This window comes from Esox lucius, chromosome 4 (assembly GCF_011004845.1).
Source record: "Esox lucius isolate fEsoLuc1 chromosome 4, fEsoLuc1.pri, whole genome shotgun sequence".
NCBI classification, from domain to species: domain Eukaryota; kingdom Metazoa; phylum Chordata; class Actinopteri; order Esociformes; family Esocidae; genus Esox; species Esox lucius.
The window spans coordinates 20,603,147-20,624,736 of record NC_047572.1 but is presented as its reverse complement, the minus strand read 5'-3'; the positions used below and the strand labels follow the sequence as shown (position 1 = coordinate 20,624,736).

At 44.0% G+C, this 21,590-nt stretch overlaps 2 protein-coding genes across 7 annotated transcripts in view; both read right to left on the bottom strand.

The window, feature by feature from the left end:
* Positions 1-43: 43 nt before the first annotated feature.
* On the bottom strand, positions 44-15,452 carry myot (myotilin). Of its 3 annotated transcripts, XM_029119501.2 has the most exons (18): positions 15,337-15,452; positions 12,974-13,090; positions 12,486-12,545; positions 12,203-12,335; positions 11,996-12,061; positions 10,191-10,332; positions 10,067-10,090; positions 9,809-9,928; positions 9,495-9,663; positions 5,683-6,576; positions 5,404-5,551; positions 4,453-4,554; positions 3,755-3,792; positions 2,934-3,066; positions 2,581-2,788; positions 2,303-2,468; positions 2,003-2,136; positions 44-775 (listed from the first exon to the last, which is right to left on the bottom strand). In XM_029119501.2, the coding sequence occupies exons 3-18, from the start codon at positions 12,491-12,493 to the stop codon at positions 645-647; spliced, it is 2,616 nt and encodes an 871-aa protein (XP_028975334.2). In that variant the 5' UTR covers positions 12,494-12,545; positions 12,974-13,090; positions 15,337-15,452; the 3' UTR covers positions 44-644. The 3 variants fall into 3 exon arrangements, with proteins under 3 accessions (XP_028975334.2, XP_028975333.2, XP_028975335.2); XM_029119500.2 differs by lacking the exon at positions 12,974-13,090; XM_029119502.2 differs by lacking the exon at positions 12,974-13,090 and having other exon boundaries at positions 12,233-12,335.
* Positions 15,453-16,459: 1,007 nt separating this feature from the next.
* The window catches only part of si:zfos-2326c3.2 (mitogen-activated protein kinase kinase kinase kinase 4), a 56,510-nt gene continuing 51,379 nt past the window's right edge, over positions 16,460-21,590 (bottom strand). For all 4 annotated transcript variants that reach the window (XM_010899384.5, XM_010899364.4, XM_020046021.3 and 1 more), the window contains 3 exons: positions 20,243-20,402; positions 19,239-19,378; positions 16,460-19,060 (listed from right to left, as the gene is read on the bottom strand). In XM_010899384.5, coding sequence (XP_010897686.2) covers positions 18,977-19,060; positions 19,239-19,378; positions 20,243-20,402 — 384 coding nt within the window. In that variant the 3' untranslated portion in view covers positions 16,460-18,976. The remainder of the gene's footprint in view (positions 19,061-19,238; positions 19,379-20,242; positions 20,403-21,590) is intronic.

Below are 21,590 nucleotides of genomic sequence, written 5' to 3'. Positions count from 1 at the left end.
TTTTATAGAAGAGGTCTTTGAAATGGAAAGAAGGCCAGCTGTATTAAGGTCAGTAAAACTTTATTCACATCATATATATTGTACATAAGGGTTCAGAAAATGTTTTCTATGGTATGAATGAAACCTTGAGCTTGTGGTAAATTTGGGTGCTAAGACAACTATTTACATTACAGAAGTAGCTGTCCAATAAATATCTTATATATTAAAACCTTTTGACCTTTTAAAAACATAAATATCATAGACACATTCTCACTAAAAACATTGCTTTCGTAAAAGGAACTTCAAAAGTCAGATACATTGTCTGAAGGCAATACAAGATGAATTCTCTATCCACTAGAATAGCAAACCACAAGAGGCATGATTTGACAAAGGCCTGGGCCGAGTCAAGAGCTCCAGCCAGGTACGCTACAACACACTAGAGGATGTGCTGTTGAAGAAGCCACATCTGACCTGCTCACCCTTGACACAAAACCAAAAGGCTCAAATTAAAGTGCATTTGACATTTGGGGTGTCTGGTGAGACAGTGTTGGTAAAATGTGAATCCAACAACTTCCCCAGCATAGCCTCTGTGGACTGACATACCAACAGACATGTTTGAAGTGGAGCACAACACATGGGATATTGCACTGACAGTGTAAGGTTGTTTAGAGCTCCTCACTCTCGTACAGGGGGGCCGTATGCTGGGGGACGGGGTCTGGAGTCACAGTGGGGAGATGGCTTAGAAGGGGGATTTTAAAATGCTTGCCTGCAGGGGGGGCAGTTTTGCTGGTGCGAGCTGCAGCGACAAGAATAAACGGAATGGATTACAAAGGTCAGGGTCTACATATTTAGAAGAGACATCTGTAAACCTGTAATAATAACAACAACAACAACAACCAGTGAAAATGTTGCATCGGACCTCCATAACAGGAAAATAAATGTTAGCAAACTAATGAAGTAACCTGATGAATATTTAGATCGCCTAATGTATCACAATCCTAGGAAAATTTCCTAAAATAACTTTAACGACAAACTGGGATAATGGGTTATAGGAGCCAGTGGGTTCGTGATGTGACGGGGAGCAGTTCTGTGCTGCCCTCTACCAGTGTCGCTTTTTAGCTCTACTAAACCTGTAACTGGAGCTGGGCTTAACTCTGTGGGGTTGAAAACCAGCTTTCCCTATGGTCAGCCCAGCTCAAGTTCGCTGGACTGTTGGAGCCTGATATCAGTGCTGGAACAATCATATGAGCAAAGAAGTGTCAAGTTTTTCCATTTCGTAACCCTGGGCCGAGCAAACAGCTCATAAGAAAAACACTTGACCAATTGACTGCGGAGCTGACTTCAGCTAGCTAGGTTGAATGGAGGTAAAATTCAATAGGGCTGCTCTTAGTCCACATAACAGATGGCGTGTTATTTGATCGAGAAGAAATATAATAGCCAGTCAGGCACAATGAGTACAGCAGAATTGTCCGAGCTTAGTAATGACCCATTGGCTGTGTTTATTGATTATTATTATTTTTTACGACCTGCTCCGCCATGGCAACTAATTACAAGGAATTACCCTCTCCCTTTACATAGTGACGAAACACAAGATAGGGGCCCCTCTCCGTCCTTTCTAACAGGAGAAAGTGCTCCACATATTGAATAACAACTGACCCCATCTGCCACAGTACACTGGTCATTCACAGTACATAACCATTTCATAGCGGACACTATAGTGTAAGGTTACAGTGCTGTACGTGAACAGGGTGGTTCACCCTGCCTTTGTCACTAATTAAGAAGTACATTACACAAGATCCAATGGAAATGTGCCTTCTGTTCTTAAATCACCCTCCTAATGGGCGGGTGTTTAGATAAATATCTGCGGTCACTACCAACATACGTTCTGAACAAACATGTCTGGGCCACACGATGACCATGGATCTACTGTGGAAATATTGAATTGAAAATATACACAGTAACAGTTAGACAATTCAGCTGAATTCTTCCCCAATTTGGCAAAAACAAACAAACGCACACTTACTTCCGACGTCTAGTCTAGCGTTGCAGGTGGACATGCCAGCCTCGTTGATGGCAGACAAGGTGTACCAGCCCGCGTCAGATTTCAACAGCTTCTCAATGAGCAGGCACTGACTTCCTGTTCCGTCCTGGTACAAGCTGGGAGACGAACACGAGGGCATCAACAGAACCTCTCACTTTCAACCAATGGGGATTCAGCCCGAAGCTAGCGAAGTTAGACCCACTTAACACAAACACACTTCAGGATGTATTTCAGCGTTTCCGGGCAGCCAACTGAAAGGGATGGAATTGAAGATGCACCCACCTCATTCTGGTGGGGTCGATGCGCAGCATGTCTTTGTCCTTCTTCCAAAAGAGCTTTGGTGGAGGGGAGGCGGCCACCTTACACTCTAACCTTACAGTGTCCCCCTCCAAGGCACGGGAGTTCATCATCTTCTGGACAAAGGTAGGTGGGCGAAGCACCTCCTGGGCTGGGGAGGAGAAGAGGAGGTTTGCGGCGGTGTTAAAACACCAAGCTGAGCTAACTGACAAGAAACAAATAAAAATAACTATAAAGCATTTTTACATATTAGAAAACCTTACCGATAACTTCCAGTTTCATGGAGAAGCGGCTCTCCCCGGCACGATTCCTGGCAATGCACTGGTAGACACCAGCGTGATGTACGGTCACAATCTCAATGATGAAAGAGTGCATGTCTTTCTCACAAACCAGCATCTTGTGGTAGTCGTCTGGGCGGATGGCCTTTCCATCTAGGTACCAGGCCACGTCTGGAGTGGGCAGACCCACCACCTGGGGATCAGACATTTATTCATGTTCAGAAGAAAATAAAGAGACATGACCTGAACTTGTCCAGTAAGACAGACATTTGATGGTTTTGGTGAATAATATTTTTGTCACGCTGTGTGCCAGTCAACACAACACTGGACCCTGTTACCTTAAAATCGATCCGGCAGAACCGACCCTCCTCCACTGTGAGGTCCCGGGGCACCTGGATGAAGCGCGGGGCGTAGCATTTCTCCTGGATGGCCGAGCCCTCATTGCCATCAGTACCAGAGTGATGTTTACCCCTAGAAGAGACCAAGGCAGAGAGACAGAGAAGGTAGGAACAGAGGAGCTTTCATTTGGAACGGTTTTGAAGACTGACTGTGTGGTTACAAGCAGAAACAAAAGAGCTGTCACTGCTTCTCTTTTCAATGGACTAGAGATTTTTAGGGTTCAGTGAGAAAATTAAACTAATTGATCCATTCATGCTTAAGGACGGTACAGAGAAACCCATGGCAGTTTGACATAAACAAATAGCCAACTAGTCCTTCATTAGACGCAAAGCCAAGTCACCATATACACAGAAACGGCACGTCGTAACGAGAAGGGCACATCACATAAGGGGAAGCTTATAGACAATCCCAGGTAAGACACCCCCCGCCACAGAGACGGGGTTTGTCAACACCCGTAGTTCAGTCTATTATTGTCCCCCTTCCAGCATGGCTGGGGCTGGGGTGGAACTTGTTGGCGGTGGAAATGGCACACAAACACAGAGCAGTGCCAGGAAACCCGGATCAGACGACCCGCCTCCTGGTCGCAGGACGACCCGCCTCCTGGTCGCAGCCCCCCCCCCGGCCCCCCCCCCAGACTCATTCACACATGCTTTGACCCGAACTCACATGGAGGCTCTCCGCCCATCTCCTCAGGCAACACTACCGCCCTCATTACGTAACGCCCCATCAACGTACGAACGCGCCATTGGCCGATACTTACCATATTCCTCCGGTGTTACGACCCTCCGGGGATTCTGGCTGCAAGACAAGAGGACAGAGAGATTTAGGATGCAGAATAATGTCATTAATCACCAGCCAACGCTAAAGTTCACCCAGAAAGGTTGGCTGGGTTCAAGGATACATCCTTTCCTCAAAGGCATTACTTTAAAACAACCTCTTGAATAACCAGACTTGCTAATCTTCTAAAGTACATGACACTGCGCCAGGGACAGAGGGGAGGCTGGGGGTGGGTGGGAGGCCGTCGTCACGTGTTGTACTCCGTGTGTGCCATCTCTCCCTGACATCCTATGCTACAGATCCCAGGGAGAAGGCTGCTTTGGCACATAGTCTTCACACCTACTATTTCTAGCTGCATTCTTGGAAGATGACTGTGGACTGGCTGTAGTGTTGTTATCTCCTCTGACTGATGAGGACAACTGATCCACGGCCTGGCCCTATTGTGTGTAAAGGGGGGTGATGGGCAGTGACAGTGGACTAGTCACACTGTACACACGGTCCAAGGAACTGGCTTCTGACCCCAAACTCACATACCGTTAAGCCCAACGGCTCAGAGCGACAGACCCAAGCAGAAGCATTTGAATGACTTGAGGTACGTGAATGTTGGTAACTCCTTCAGTGACTTTCTGAAAACCAAACAGGCATAATGGATGATACAGGATTGATAGGCGTAGATTATACCTGGTCCGGCTGGGAGTCGGAGGAACTCTCAAGGTCAAAGACAGAGGCAACGTTATCTGGACCCAGCAACCTCCGAGCCATGCGCTCCTCATAAGACAGCTTCTGTCAGGAGACAGACAGGAAACCGGCCAATGGTCAGTCAGTATACTTTATTGTACGAGTAAACCAGCCAATGGTGATCCAGTATAATGCAATGCAACAGTTCCAAATTCACTCATTGTAAGCAATATGGTGGAAACTACATTGTCCACCAGTCTTCTGCTTATACTGCAACCCAAAACCCCTTTTTAGCATGGGCAGTGCCATTGATGAACTTCTACCTTCTGCAGTAATCATCAGGGTGGGACATCCTGTGTGTGTTCAGGAATCATTATGGGAGGAATAAGCCAATGATTTATTCTCATAAGTTTAACAAAAGCAGGTAGCAGTTATTTAGCAACACTGGAATGATAGCTATTCAAAAACACAATCCTAGTGTGCATACACTCTTTGTTAACCACCACAGGAAAATGGACAACTTCAAAATGGAGATCGCCTCCAAGGGGTGCTGGATAAGGGGTAAGGGTTAATGGTTATGGAGTGAACTGGGACCAGCTATGCCAGTAAGTCTGTCCATAGAGCATGTTAGGGGGTTTCTTTTAATAACAGCAAACAACGATCTTGTGTTGTCATTATCATAACCATTGTTGTGTTGATTGTGTTGGTTCCACTGATGCCATCAGTTTAAATTTGAGAATCCCATCTGATGTACTTGACGTCTGGGTCCTTAAATTAAAAATATAGGACGTCTAAGGGAATGGTAAGTTGTCAACCCTGCATATAGTTTTGCATGTCAGGGGTTCCCCACAGTGAATTTGTAGAAACTTTAAAGGATCCATTGTGACTCGCATCGCATGACAATTACATTCACCTGCCTACAAAAAACCAAACAACATTCATTTTATGAAATACTTGGCTGTTTCTTCTGCGGGCCTCTTTGGTCCGTAGCTTCTTCTCCAGGTCCTGGATCAAGGCGTCCTTGGAACCCTGGATATCCTCATCTGTGTTGCGGGAACCTGGCCGAGGAACGGGGGCCTTCTTCAGGATGGGCTTGGGTAAGCTGGAAAGCACAGCCAGAAGAAAGAAAAAAAAAATTCTAACAAACTTAATTGTTAAAATTAACATGTTTTTAGTAAGATTGTTGTAAGATTTTAAATGTAATAAATGACGGCAAGAAAAATTGGAACTCACGCGTTCGGGGTCCCTTTGTAGCTAGGAGGCAGAGACACGCATGTAGGAGGAGAAAAGGAGGTCTGTGTCATGGAAACTGCGGGGGGAGTTGGGGAGCGGCCGGTCTGACTCGTTGGGACGCGGTGGGTAGGGAGAGCCAGTCCCTGTCCCATATTTCGGGGGGCATCACAGTGGGGCTGGGCCAGTGGGCTAGGGGGGCTGGGGGACTGTGGGGAGCGAGCTGGGGATGGAGGCTGGAGGACCGAATTGGGAGACGGCTTGTACTGGGGGTTGGACTGAGAGGGCAGGATGGAGCAGAGGAAGGCCGCGGAAGAGGACTGCGTCTTGGGTTCCGCCGGGCCTGGGACACTGGCACTAGCACTAGGGACCCTGGGGGTGAGGGTGATCGTGGAGCGCATGGGGGCACGGGTGGAGGACATTGGCTGGGCCGAGGGAGGAGGAGGATCGCGAGGGACCACTGGCAGCTGCGAGGATGCGGGAGTGGAAACGGGAGAGCTCAGGTTAGAGGAGGACGGAGAGGCCTTGCTGCTGCTCCCGTTGGACTGGGGCAGAGTCTGGGCCACCTCGTAGCTGGGGGCCTGGAAGGCCGGCTGGGACTGGATGAACTGACGTGGCCGGGCATAGTTAAAGGCGCTGGGGGCAAAGAGGCTGGGGGTGAAGGTCGGCAGGTCGGCAACACGGCTCATGCTGCCGCAGTCACCAGAGCTCTGGAAGCTGGGCTTACTGGGACTGAAGAGGTTGGGGATTAGGGCTTTTTCCCCGGCCGGCGGTGGTGGGGTGGGGGTTTGGCCTTCGGGTGACCCCTGGTCCTCTGGGCTCTGGATGCTCTCCTCACTCAGATCAAACGGCTCCTCGGAGGTTTGGCTAAGTGGCTGCCACTCTGACTCTAGCAACCTGTCAGGAAAAAGCACTTTGGTGACTCAATTTGGCATTTCTTAAGCTGGAAAAAAACAGTGACCATAGAAACCACATTCTTACAATAACATCTACTACGCCAGTGTCGCGCCGCCACCACCCCTGGGGGCGGGTTCAGCGCCACTTCCTGCATTGTAAATGACGAGAATAAATCCACGGTAACGCATACCGCAAGCGTTCAGTATGTTTCCGTTACACACTCGAACAGAAACACTTTCCACATGACCTAAAAGAAAACAGTGGACACAAATTGCCATATGTTGCTATTAACGTGTGCACGTCTAAATTGGGACACGGTAGTGCTGGCTGACATTAGACGGCAGCTGCAGCTCATTAACAGCCAACCATGACACACTGGAGCAGAGAAGCCTACGCCGTCAGTCCCTTGCCTACATAATCACACTGGGTCTTAATCGATACTACATGTGATGTCTTCATTTAAAACCTTGCATCTAGTGGATGCCGCAGGATAGATAAGGTGTGTTAGACCACTGTGCACCTTGAGGACCTAAATATATGTGTTTTTTTTTGTAGGGCTTGAGGAAAGTGCCGATCAACATTTTAAAGTGAAAATAACTAACTTCAGAAGCCTTTTAAAACCCTGAATACGCAAAAGGTTTCAATTTCCTGCAACAACGGGATGATCAAATTAAAATACAGTCTGAACCTCTAATGGCTCCTCTTTAGTTTCAGGCCTCATTCAGTATACATTCCCCCCCTCCCCTCCATTTTTGACAGATGGAAAGCAGCGGGGCAAACGCACGCACACACACACACACACACACACACACACACACACACACACACACACACACACACACACATTAGATAATGGGTCAGAGTACTTGGGTATGACTGTGATCCAACAGATAAATCCTAATGATGTTGTGTGCTGGTCCTGTATAAGAACTTTGGAATGCAGCCCCACGCCAAACAGTCAAACGCCTTCCATTTTCAGGCATAAAAAGGAAACGGTGAGATTATTTAATCTCAGGGAGTTGTCATTAACTCAAACAGGTGAAGAGTGGATTTACTGTTTTTACAAAGTGGAGTGGATATAATACAAACCGTACTATCAAACATCCACATAGTCTGTTTTTAGGAAACAAGCTAGAGAGTCTATTTCAGGACTTGTGACTTTGTGAAACACATCGCTGACACAAGGTGGGGTTTGTTCCCTGTCCAGGCAAACGCATATTCAAGTGAGAATAGCCATTGTTTAACACATTACGAGAAAAAAGTGAAATGGAACAATAACCACCACTCACACAGGCAAAAGATCCAATTAAATCTCACATTCAAATTCATGTTGCAACACAATTAAGTGACTTGACCACTTTGGTGGACAAATTTAAAACTTCACCAACCCCTCACCTAGAGAGCTCTTACTCTATCTATGACAGATCGATTAAGATCTCACTTTGACTTAAACCATTAGAAAATGCAAATACAAATTTAACCAACTCACTGAGTGCGACTAAGTCAAGCAATTAATCATTGTAATGTGCAGCTAACAGGTCCTTTGCATTTACTTACTTTTAAAATTACAGTACTGCTTAAGACAAGTAAAAAATGTATAGTAGAAATCTTTACTTTTTAATAAAAACCAAAATTACAAACAAACCTTTACAATCAGCTGCACCTGTGATTAATTCATTAACACCTGAGTGCTTGAAGAAATTATAAATTTAAACAACAAAACTTTTAGCTTACCTGGATAATACGGCAAAGAACTTAATATTAATATACAATTTCAGCTGCACTGCAGAGCAGAGTTGAATGTTTCTAATGAGTTGGGGGCAACAGGTCTGTAGTAGATTTTGTACACCCACGTCGCGTATGCAGAATGACGTAGCGACACCCAGCTGATTTCAGAACGCAGCCTAAATTAGCAGAGAGTGTCTTCTCCAGCAGGTGGCGTTTGTAGTTCAATGTGACAATGTCGAATTTGGTTTGGTGAAATAACATTTAAGGTCTTATTAGCTATAAGAGTATGTTTAGATCGAATGAAGTTTCGCAAAGGACAAGTTGTAACGAGTATACAAATATAGGTCAGAGAAGTGACATTCGGCAACTTGGAGAGAACACTTCTTGTTGGAGTTTTACCTGTTGAAATATGCGACGGTCTGTGCATAATTACGAGTCTATAATAGGAACCATTCACTATTGTATCTCGTATCTCTTCCTGCTACCACAATTGTGACAACGGCCTTTTGTCAATTCCGTTGTCCCCTCGACTCCCTCTCCAAACCAATTGGAGGGAGCTTCAAAACACAGGGATGTTTAGCTTCAGGAGAATGTCAGGTAAGAGGAAAATCTTGCTTATTCTTATGGATGAGAAGAGAAAAGAATCGGATGCGAGGTGCAAATAAATGAGAAAAGCCGTAATTTGCCTTTTCATATTATATGCCCCTTTTCGGTGTAGGCCTACCTTTTAAGCCTGCATGCACGCATTTATTATTGAACTGCTACTATTTCATGAGAAATTATAATTTTATGCACAAATATGCTAAATAATCCACTCCCATTTACCATAATCAGATTAAAAACCATCTCTAAACTAAACAATCGGCGTGGAAAGAAAGGCCTCTCTTAATCGAGCCCTTTTTAGTGAATGGACAACGATTGAATTGTGAAACTTTTTAACTGCAGCAGTCTAATAGCAACTTCAGAGCAAGGAAATTGCACCCTCGTGTGGCAGTTGAATCGAAATGTCATTAGGGAACAATAATTCTCGGACCTCTGCATCCCTGCCACTTCAACTAACACCGTAGCGATAATTACTCAACATTTCAAGTTACACGTTTTGATATAAATTGTCTCACAGAACAGAATACTACCCCCTCATTTGACATTTTAGGCTTTTTGATAGAAGTTAGGATGGTAAAATAACTCACTGTTCTTCCAATGGTGGGTCAATTTCGCAGACTGGGCTTTCAGGCCACTCTGGAGGGGGAATGGCTGCTACAGCATGAAGTAAAGAGGGAAAGTCATCAGGTTCCAGCCTGGTAGACTGTGAGGGCTGCTCCTCCATGGATGGCTCATTCTCCATCTGCTCTTCCAGGTCTGGACACAGATGTCACGGTATCAGACATGTACTGTATATAAGGATGCTATGTAGATAAGTAGGGACGATGAGTGAAGAAAGCTGTGCAGAAGGGTGAAAGGAGCTTTGTGGGCCCGACTAGTTATGAAGCCAGTCTCTGCTCACCCATGTACACCTCCAGTAAGGCATTGCATGATACTGTTCCAAACGCATTCCCAGCTATACATTTGAACACTCCAGAATCCTCTGGGAAGGCCTCAGTGATGACAAGGGTACAAAGTTCCTCTGGGGGGGTGGAAGGAGGACACATTAGAATAGACTACGTACCGGTGCCACCTTTCTCTTGTCACTGCATAATGGCATACAGTAGTTAAGTGTCCATTACTAATCAATAGAGGGGCGTGGGTGTGCTTTCCCACTCACCTGGCACTGATGTTGAAGTAGCCTCTGAAAAACAAGGGGTAAAGTTTAGAGAATTTCTATTCAGTGCCTCATTCTGGGTCTGTCTCCCCACCACCGGGGGAGCTACCCATGCACTGTCACTCACTCTTTCGAAGGATGCGGAAGTCAGCCGAGTCCACTATCTTCTCATCCTCGCGGTACCACAGAACCTGCAGAGGCGGCGTTCCACGAATACGACACTCTAAAACCACCAGCTGACCCTTGACTGCGCTGACATCATGGAGGCACTGGACACGGTAGAGAATTTGGATATAAGGTACTGGCTCTTGAGTCCCACATACTATCACTGTCACTTCACCCACATACTATCACCGTCACCCCTCCCACATATTACCACCACACCCACATACTATCACTATCACTCCTCCCACATATTACCACCACACCCTCATACTATCACCATCACTCCTCCCACATATAACCACCACACCCACATACTATCACTATTGACAGACTGAAAAATGTTCTACGACATATAAAACAGAAAATAATTGATTGCTTAAGTATTTAACCCTTTGCTATGATGCACCTGAATGGGCTGTGGTGCAACCAATTTTCTTTAGAAGTTACAAAATTAGTTGTGACCTCTAAATGGAGTCCGTCTGAGTACAATTAAGGTGTTTCAAATTATTTCAGGATAAATACACCTGTCTCTGGAAGGTCACGCAGTTGGTTAGCACAATTGCTAACAAAAACATAATAAAGAGGAAGAATCATTCAAAGTAAAATGTCCGTCATCAAAAACTGAATATCTGGGATAGAAGAGCACTAGTCAGCCACCAAGTGCCGCAATGCAAATCTAAAGTTTTTACAGTCTTTCACAACTGAGCTGGGAGACGCGGTGCATACTGCAACAGTCCAGGTGCTTCACAAAAGTTGCCTTTATGGGAAAGTGGCAAAAAGAAAGCAGCTCACATCAAATCTTAGCTAGTGGAAAGCAAATCTTTGCCAGTGGAATTTGGGAGACTCAGATCAAGTGGAAGAAGATTCTATGGTCCGATGAGAGAAAGGTAGAGCTGTTTGGCCAAAATGCTAAGTGCTATGTTTGGTGCAAGCCTCAGCATCCTGAGAACGCAGTCCCTACCTTGAAGCATGGTGGTGGCAGCATCATGCTATGGGGCTGCTTCTCTGCATCTGAAAAGCTTGTGAAGAGGAAAAATGGATGCGGTAAAGTACAGAAAAATCCTGGAAGAAAAACTGCAGGAGTCTGCAAGAGAACTGTGACCTGGCAGAAGAATAATCTTCTAGCAGGACAATGACTCCAAACCTACAGCCAAAGCCACAGTGGAGAGGTTTAAAAACAAAAATGTCCCATTCAAAGACCTTAGTCCAATTGAGAATATGTGGAAAGAAACCCCATCCAACTTGATGTAGATGGAACAATTCTGCAATTAATGATGGGCAAAATTTGCTGTGTCCATATGTGAAAAAATTGTAGAGATAGCATCATGTCTGTAATGGGCTGCCAGAGGTGCCTCTACAAGATATTGATTAAAGGAGGTGAATACTTATACTAGCAATTATTTTCTGTTTTTTTATTTTAATTAATTTCGATTTTAGTTTATGGATTCTTTATTTCCACTTTGACATTATGGAGTTCTTTATGTTGATCACTGTCAAAAACTCTTATTTCAATGCATTTTAATTCACAAGAGCCATGTATCACAAGAAACTACAGAGGATTTAAATCCATGTGATGAATGAAAATAATCATACTTCTTGTCTGACCAATCAAATTGGTCAGAATACCAGTTAGAGGAAAAACCTTTCAGAACTGGTCAGTCTCTGTAAAGGCAGCCATAAACTTAATTTCCACAGCAGACAAATCCTTCCTTCATTTCTTTTTTCAGCCAGCAGGTGGAGGTAAAGAATTGTCCTGTATTTTATTACCTTGACGAAAGTCGGAGCCACTCCACCATTTCCTGGGTACTGCTGGGGGCATGATGGGCTTTGGTTCTACAGTTAACATATAACAACAACAACAACCACAAACGCTGTCAATATGCATCGTTTGTAGCACATAACGTCAGACCGGTTTTATAATAGTGTGTAACAGTGGTGTGAGGAGCTGGCGTGCGTGTGTGTGGTGGCCGCTACCCTCTGGGGGCTCATGCAAATGGGCTGCACCAGGCTGGAGTGTCTCTGTTGCTGAACCACAGTGGAGGATGAGGAGAAGGCTCTGGAGGAGTTGGAGATGGTAAGGGACATGGTACTGGTCTTCTTCTGGATGCTAAACACACACAAAGAGCCCAGGAGGGTGTACATTCAGACAGTTGTCCATACCCATTTTTCAATATTTTACTTAAAATGATGTTATGGATTTAATGTTTTTTTTAAAGGTTCAAAGTGTCCATTCAGTGTTCATGTCCTTCCTACTTACTGTGCCATGTTTCAGGCCTGTCCAGGGTGGACTGTCACTTTGTCCAGTAGGTACTGATTTCTGTGCAGGGGAGGGAGAATGAGCTGCAGATGTTCATAAACCTGACACTCTTATCCACAGTTACTTACAGGACAGAACCACATGAGTTCTCACCTTGCCAGTGTCTGGATTTTGATCTAGCAACATTTTAGTTGCTGGTCAGAGGCTCTAACCACTAGGCAATCTCCGGCCAATTTTAGCTTTCATACACCCATATTATTATTGAATTCTAATCTGATTTCATACACTCATGTCATAAAATGCTAAAATCCCTCCTAGATCGGATCAACAGTTTATGCAGATCCTGCTTCAGCATTGTAATGTGACATTGTTGCCAAATGTAATTATGCGTGTGGTTCTGTAGCGTACATGTGTGTATGTTTGCGTGCGTGTCTATGTGGAATCAAAAGCCAACTGCTCGTTCTCCTGGAGAAGTTACTAAAGGTTACATATCAGTCAGTCCATCTGCAAAGCCTGTTGTTTGTTGTAGGAAGGCACTGTTCATGGTTCATCCTCTTCATACAGACACAGTCCTTCTGCTGATGGACACTGGCAAGAGTCTCCATCTATTTATATAGAAAGGGGATCCCGTTGGCACACAGAGGGAGCTGATCTTGGAGCCAAGACTTTACAACAATGTAAATCACGTACTGTTGACTGAACAAACTAAACCCAGGAAACCAGAAATATTGTAGGCTTACTGCTGTGTAATATGGACTGGTTATCCGAATTCGTTCCAGAGGCGTAGAACCATTTTATCTGAAGCCATTTCCTATAACTGTATCTATTCTGAGATGCGTCACTGTTAGCCAGCATCTCAAACTCCCTCGCCCACACAGTTCAACAGCATTAGAGGAAGGTTCAGCACCCCATCAGAGTAGCTACATGACCCTTCTAAATGCTTCACATGAAAACAACAACACACCACACTGATCAGGGAGACAATGCTAAGAGAGGGACAAGAATAAAGATACATCCCATTTAGGAAACACATTCAAAATATATATTCTTGTTTATATATATTTGACATGTTTCCTAGTCCAACCAAGAATATATATTTTTAATGTTTCCTCTATATGTTTATTAAATATGTTTAAAACATTTTTATTTTTATGCATTTTTAATGCATGCCATTTATTAATGTATTTGAAACACATTCAGTGCGTTTCTTTGAAATATTACATTTTATTTGGCCAGTTATATCTGTCACATAATTTAAGAAACACTATCTTCTCTATTACATTTTTTTTTTCCAGGGCAGGGCAGAGACATTTCCAGATTTTATGAGAAAACGTATGTATTTTCTATGACAAGCAGATATACAAAAACCCATCTACCCATACCACAGGGAAAAGACACATGAAGTAATCCCAGCATTCCAGAGAGGTTGTTAGTGTAATTTAGGTGACGTGACCCTTGAAACAGAGGCTCCATTTAACCACCGACTAGTGAGGAATAAAACCCAATGCGTCGTCAGGGAGATATCTTCTTTTACCGCCCAGTCAGATGATCTGATGATTCATCCCCTCAACATACCAGACATGAGAGATCCAACAAGGGGGCTTGTTTCATGCATTTTCACAGACCCTTTCATATGACCGTGTGTTGCCTTCACCCAGGCCAGCATGGTGCATGGTATTCTCAGTGTGCCCTACATGAAGGCCCTACATGAGATCTGGTGACTCCCTGGGCCTGGAGGCGTAGCTACTAGCTAGAGTGAAGCTTTAGGAAGAGAGGAAACCTGAGCTAAACCACAGTCTAATTTTGTTTTTCGCCTTCTGCGCGTTGAATTTAGAAACACATGGCGTAAGATAACCCAACCCTGGCATGGCCTGGAGACAGGAGGGCCTTCACAAATCCACCCAGCGGATTCACAGTCTCGCCGGTCGTCCCTTTGCTTTATCCTCCTGCATTGTTCTGTCATTAAACGAGGCATCTAAACACTTTCCATATGCTCGGACACATTCCATTTGTTATCAGGGTCATCAACTTCAGGCGAACTGAACAACAACAAAAAATGGTAATCATTGGAGCTTTCCAATACATACAAAAGGCAAATGTGAACATGTCACATTCCAAGGTTGTCTTGTTGCAAAAACATCAAAAGATGGACAATCAATCAGATCCCTGCCATGTTTGCTTGCACAAGTCTACTGATAATCTAATGAAGCACCACTTATATTGTGGCCTATATTTTATATTTGTTGACTGCGGTGTAATCATCAAGCCACTGAACAAGTCAACAACTCCAGCAGATCTCTCCCAAAATTCTGCAGGGGGACCGATTTAGAGGGAAGACCACATGATCCCTGCGGGCCAATCAGAGGTCTCAGTTAACAGAGAGCATTGCAGAAGCATGTTTGGCGTAGCCCTTTAATGGCCCCTTCCATCACCCCAACTGCACAGCGCAATGCCAAGCTGCCTTATCCGCTCTGACCACCGTATCATTGACAAACTACCAGGTCGACCGCAAACCACCCAATGCAAACAATTGTTCAACACAGAACTTTATGACTTGCTGACAGGTTATACGGTTTGATCACTAAGGCAAACCGTCAATTCATTTAAATTTGTGATGCAATTCATTTATGAAGTATTGTTTGGTTGATAGATCAAAGTATACTTACCAAATTGGCTAGAACTAGCTAGATTTACAACTTTTTAGTCAACATACCTAACTTAAGCCAGAAAATGTAACGATCCTGTGACACAAGTCGGATCACCCCAATCTGTACCAACATCTGATCCCCTGACCACCCAACTAAATGTTCCCCTGGGGAAAATCAAGTCCCATATCATGCAGAGATCTTACCAGTGGACCACTGCACAGCTACTAGTCCAATGGGGGATGGCTGTAGTGTTTTAGACAGGCAGGGACAGACGACTCTCTCTGCTCCCCTGTCGCTGGCACACTTCTTCTCTGCTCACCAAGGGTGACGCAAAGGTTCTTTCTCTGAGCACTACTCAACTGTCACTTCCAGAAGGGGTGGGCTACCACCGGGGGGGGGGGGGTTAAGGGGGAGTGTTGAGTGGGGGGGGGGGGGGTAGTGGCCAGGGCTGAGAGCTGGTTGAACTGTAGCAGTGTCTGACTGAGCCTGGGGAGGGAGTAAGATGAGGAAGTGAGCTGAGGGCCTGACTCAGGTTACCTTACATCCATGTGCCAGAGCTGACTCCACAGTTACCCATAGTACTAAAACCTCTGACCAGCAAATATAGAGCAGCCACCTAGCCAGCTCTGGTCGAACACTGTGACTGCAAATATAGAGCAGCCACCTAGCCAGCTCTGGTTGAACACTGTGACTGCAAATATAGAGCAGCCACCTAGCCAGCTCTGGTCGAACACTGTGACTGCAAATATAGAGCAGCCACCTAGCCAGCTCTGGCCGAACACTGTGACTGCAAATATAGAGCAGCCACCTAGCCAGCTCTGGCCGAGCACTGTGACTGCAAATATAGAGCAGCCACCTAGCCAGCTCTGGCCGAGCACGTTGACTGCTCCAGCGGACACCAGAACACTGTTAGCATGTGAAAATCAAATGGAAGAATCACCAAGTAGGTGGAGTGGGTGGAACGCATCATATCGGAATAAACAGTTAAAAATGATCTTGACAGAAATTCTCGTTATCATAGTGTAGGTGGACCTCCATGTAAAAACCGGAGTAGACTTCTGGTTTCAGCTCTATCACTATTTGGCACAGGTGTTGCGACATGAATATATTGCAAAAGAAATATATAATTCAACCTCTTCTGCTCCAAGTGCTGTGTAGGTAGAACCATGTGAATGACATAGTCCTAGAATCCCAGACTACCCTGATGATGTAGAGCAGCTCTGGTACCTTTAAACTGGTTGAGTCCTGCACAACCACACCTCCAAATCGATTCGCTTAGATTCATGTCGTTCAAATGTTAAGTGAAATAACCACTGATCAACACGATAATTGTCTACAACACATTTTATTGTTGAAATGTATTGTTTCTATAATAACACATTGGTTAGTGTTACTAATTCATTTCACGGGTTGGGTATACAGTACATGGTGTACAAAACAAAGATCCAGTGCAAAAATAAAGCGAAACTAAGACAAAACAAATCAATGCAATTTTAAAAAACATGGGGGGAAAAAGAGGTAAGGAAACATTATATTTTGTGAAAATCTATCAGTATAATTTCATCAGCTTTATCATGAATTTTCTGACTCCAGAATAAATACTGACTTGTCAACCAATCTTTTCCATACAATACCATATACAATTCCATATGACTGTCAACTAAGACTCAACCTCAACCTTTCTTAATCTTTTCGCCTTCTCAAATTCTCAGTCGCTGAAAACAAAAACAAACATTTGCTCCGTGTCAAATGAAGCAAATAAGAACCTTCACAGCTACACATTGTACACATGACGCAAACCATCATCAACCTTCTCAGTTCTCACTTCCCACAACACACAATTCTCAACAGGACAAGCAAAAACATGATCTGACAGAGGAGCCTTTCACTTTGTAAGGTACAGGGGTAGACAGGAGGAGAAATAATCCCTTCGAGGGCTGTGAATCAAATGCTAAATATCTCAGTTGGTAAAGTGTGAACTAACTCAGTAACATGTCTGACAGCTAACAATCTGCTTAAAATCCACTCCTTATGACAATAATCACCAAATGTATAAAAATGGACATGGTATTGATATGAGCTCACTTTCAAGTTCTACCTAGGCAAGTGCTACTTAGTTACTGATACCAAGTTTGTAGATAAATCTAATTTAAATCCCTTATTTGAAATCTGAGAGATTATATTTGCATCATGCATACTAAATTAATATCTAAACTGAGTGCTGTCTCTATTTTGAGAAATAATACAGTACCCAAAAACAGTGAGTTTATTTGACAGTTTCAAAAATAGCCACTATTTGAATACTGCAATGCAGGTTTGATGAAATTGAGCTCCTTATAATTGTAGATTGGGTAAAAAGAAGTACAAATGCTATGTGAAACTAAGTACCTTAATGGCTTTTCCTTTTTCCTAAATATCTTGGCAGTTGAATACACCTCAAGATTAAACCCACAGAAAAAGATTTGATGTTTTTGGTAACAATACAATAACATCATAAACTGTCCATTGAAAAGAAATTATTTTTCAGTTTAAAATACCCTCACAGAACCAGCTGCAGTATTCCTACCTGAACAAAAACTAACCATATCTCTTCGGAACAGATAGTAATAATAATGTTGAAATCAATATGGTGGGATTTGATCATCAAGGGAACAAAAAAGAAAATTACAATTGGATAAAAATGCAATTGATTTAACATTTCACATTTGTGGCACAGATTACGTTCTAAACCAAACATTTCTACAAAAAAAAAGTATAGGTTTAATTTAAAGAGGTGAAAGCCTATTGCTGTTATAACATACATTTTAAATCAAATACAACAATTTAGCTTGATCTCAATCAGAAGGAATCTCTAGTTTAATGATGAAAATAAAGGTATTTAAATGTATGGATACACTGTGACAGTAAAGCATTATACATTGGACAAAAGTGGTCATAGTGCAAAGGGCTGGATAATTTGAAACCCCATGATACTGTACATAGAGATGACCAGTGGATAGAAAATATCTATAAAACAGTGCAAGTAATATGTACATCCACCTATGTACATCATAACCTATACAGTACAAGGGCAGCGCATAATTATCATTTTCCCCTTTCTAAAAAAAGAAAACTGCTTCATGCAAAACATGATTTGATTTCGGTAGAGAGATGCAACCAGCTATATAATGCCTATCCGAACTTAAAACTAAGAGGGAGAGTTAAGAACAAGCAGTTTGCTGGATCTGTTAACATAAAACAAGTACTAGCCCACTAATCTCTGTAGTCTTTGTAATGCTCTATTAATTAAGGGAATTGTTTTGTCACTCCCTATGGAACAAAAGAAATAGATGTTGATTTCCTGACCTGAGGTATACATCTACAACTGTGCAACCTTATAAGCAACTAATACTGAAGGGTAAATATATCAGGACTTGACAACAATGGCACTTATTCACAAATACAGCGACAATAACAAAAATGTATCTGATGCATTTTGGAAATAATTGTGCTTTTCTACTCCATGTGATATTGAGATCAATATGAAATAAAATTCAGATTGCCATTGTATTTGTGGACATGAACAGGAAGCCATGTGACATGTCATACAGCTCTAACATCACTACAGTTAAGGTGCAAGCCATCTTAAAGATTACAGCTAGACCTATTAGCTATACCAATGTGCTGCCTTAAGCCACAAGCATTCTCAGTGTAGGCTGATTGCAAATGGTCTAGTCTCACATGTTCTGTAGCTGTATACTAAAGTAAATTCCGTTTTTAAGCGGAGTGTATCTGACTACACTACATGTTGTTTTGAGATGATCCCTGTACATGCGCTGTTTTCCAGCTCCAGGCTCCCTGAGCTCACCAGTTGAATAGTGAGTTTTGGCCCAGTGTCATGAAGTAGATCTGGCTGCTTCCTCCAGACTGCACAGAGGCAAAAAACACCTTCACGAGGAAAATAAGTAAATCAATTCAATGTTTACCCCTCGCAACATAATATGAAACACAGTACAGTATTGTAACCTTAAACATCTACCAGAGACTTAACAGTAACACAGGGAGGAATAGGGTGTCGTGGTCCTGGTCCGGGGTGTGTTTCGGTGACACAGCGATGCTGTCTTACCTTGTCATTCCTCTCACACAGGAACTTAAGTTTCTGGGCCTTCTTGTGCATGAAGACCCCCTCCAGGTTCCCTGTGTTGGCTGACCTCAGCTCGATGGCTTTGTCCCCCCATCCCATCACCTGGTTGGACTGCAGGTAGGCTGTGGAGACGCAACAGGCCATTAATCAGGCCAGGGCCCACCAGGGCCAACATAGGGCACTATATAAGGAGCATATTGTAGAACAAGAGCCATTTGGGATCCTCAAAGTACAGACTCGGAATGCTAGGACCTCCAGAGACCTCAGTGACACCCATGTTTTAAACTACCCTATTGATGCGTCTCAGTATGAAGATCAATAGGTTCCCTTTTTTCCATACTCTCCTATTCTATCTAGACCGGCACCCAGAGTTTATTTACACTGTTCTGTGGTCTGGGCCAGGCAATGTTCTGTCACCGAGACTATCCCCCACAGACATCCCTTCCCCTTGAATAACGACCTTCGCCCATGGACCAAACTAAATGAGTCTAACAGAACATCTTATTTTTAGAGCCACTGTCCCAAATCTGTCTAGAGGGCTTGTTTCCAGTTTGACTCCTCTTTGCACCCTGTGATCCAAGCACAATAAACAAGGATTACATCTTGCTTTCTAGAAAACAAAAAGGACTTTTACCTTTAATGCGGAAGGGACTGCAGATCTAAAAATGAGAGCTTAAGCAATTGTTTTTCAATCTGAGTGGAGATGAAATATCTCTCTATATCTCTTCCCAGTCTCTCAGGGGACTAACACACACAGACACACACACAGACACATAGACATACACACAGACACACACACACACAGACACACAGACACACACACACACAGACACATACACACACAGACACATACACACACACACACACACACACACAGACACATACACACACACACACACACACACACACACACAGACACAGACACAGACACAGACACAGACAGGCTAGGTGTCGATTGGGTGTATACATGATGTACATGAACTCACCGACAGAAGCAGGCATCTCTCCCCACTGCAGCACCGTCTCCTTGGTGATCCTTCCGTAGGTGTCTATGTAGACTCCCTCATCCTCGTAACACACCAGAACCTCCATGCCATTGCTGTTGGGTAGGATGATGATGGCATGAGGTCGGATCACGCCCTGGATCTGAGACAGGCAGCAGACACAGTCACATGACTGATAGGTTACACACCGTTCGGGACCTGTGTCCCCTATTTATCGCATTACATTTCCACCAAGCAGATTAGAATCCTTAATGACTCTACTGTATCAGTATAGTTCCCCACTGAATCAAGGATCGTTCTGTCTGTAAACCTAATTTCCCGGTTGGAAAATAACAATAGGCTTGACTTGGTTCACCCGAAGAAACGAGGCGCAGCCCAGCACGCGGGGGCCCGGTCCAAACCTCTCCATCTGTAGTAGTGATCACACAGCCCCACCTTGTCTCCGGCAGTGCCCCTAATACGCAAACACCAAGGATGTCTAATGAAACCCACTCTCCCTCCCTGAAACCATCTGGGGTTGATTCCACCCAATAAGAGGTGGGTTCAGACTCAGTGAACTGAGGCCAAACAACATGTTGAATCAGCTCGTGGCTGACTGCAGGAGGCAACACAGAGAGGGTGACAGCACAGCTTAATGGGTTAGAAGGCGTCAGTTAATGAATGGTCATAATGGCTTTAATTACAGACTCATTTGATGTACATGCTGACTTCTCAGTTCTTCTGGCACTGGGATGCTACTCAGGCCAAATGACCTGGCTGGTGAGCCCAGATAAAGACGGGATTCAGAGCTGGACCAATGAACTGTCATCATGGCAACATGAAGGAGGAGGCAGCGATTGTCGCTAAGGATGAGGAGGTGGCAACTAGATGCAGTGAGGAGGAGGAGGCAGCTAGATGCAGTGAGGAGGAGGGGACAACTTCTGACTCTCACAGGTTCCATTAAAAGCACTTGCATAATGGTCCGCATTCAAAACGGAGATCCTCTCTGAACTCTATTAGGAAGCAACAGATTTTCATTCGGCTGCAAACTGTTAGAGCCCTTTAAGGAGTAGGTTAGTGACTTAAACAGCCCAGTCCACAACCAAACCAACATCCCAGACAACATTAACAGGTCTACAGTATGTAGTCAGCCCCGGACACCTTCAACAGGTTTACAGTATGTACAGACAGACCCAGACAAACTCAACAGCTCTAAAGTATGTACAGTCAGATCCAGACAACCTCAACTGGTCTACAATATGTACAGACAGACCCAGACAACCTCAACTGGTCTACAATATGTACAGACAGACCCAGACAACCTCAACAGCTCTAAAGTATGTACAGTCAG

Excerpts from the sequence above, each read along its gene's own strand:
- myot (XM_029119501.2), bottom strand. Across the intron at positions 9,664-9,808 it reads CTTACTGGAGGTGTACATGG|ACCTGGAAGAGCAGATGGAG; the intron begins GTGAGCAGAGAC and ends ATCTGTGTCCAG. Across the intron at positions 776-2,002 it reads CGCTAGACTAGACGTCGGAA|CTCGCACCAGCAAAACTGCC; the intron begins GTAAGTGTGCGT and ends TTGTCGCTGCAG.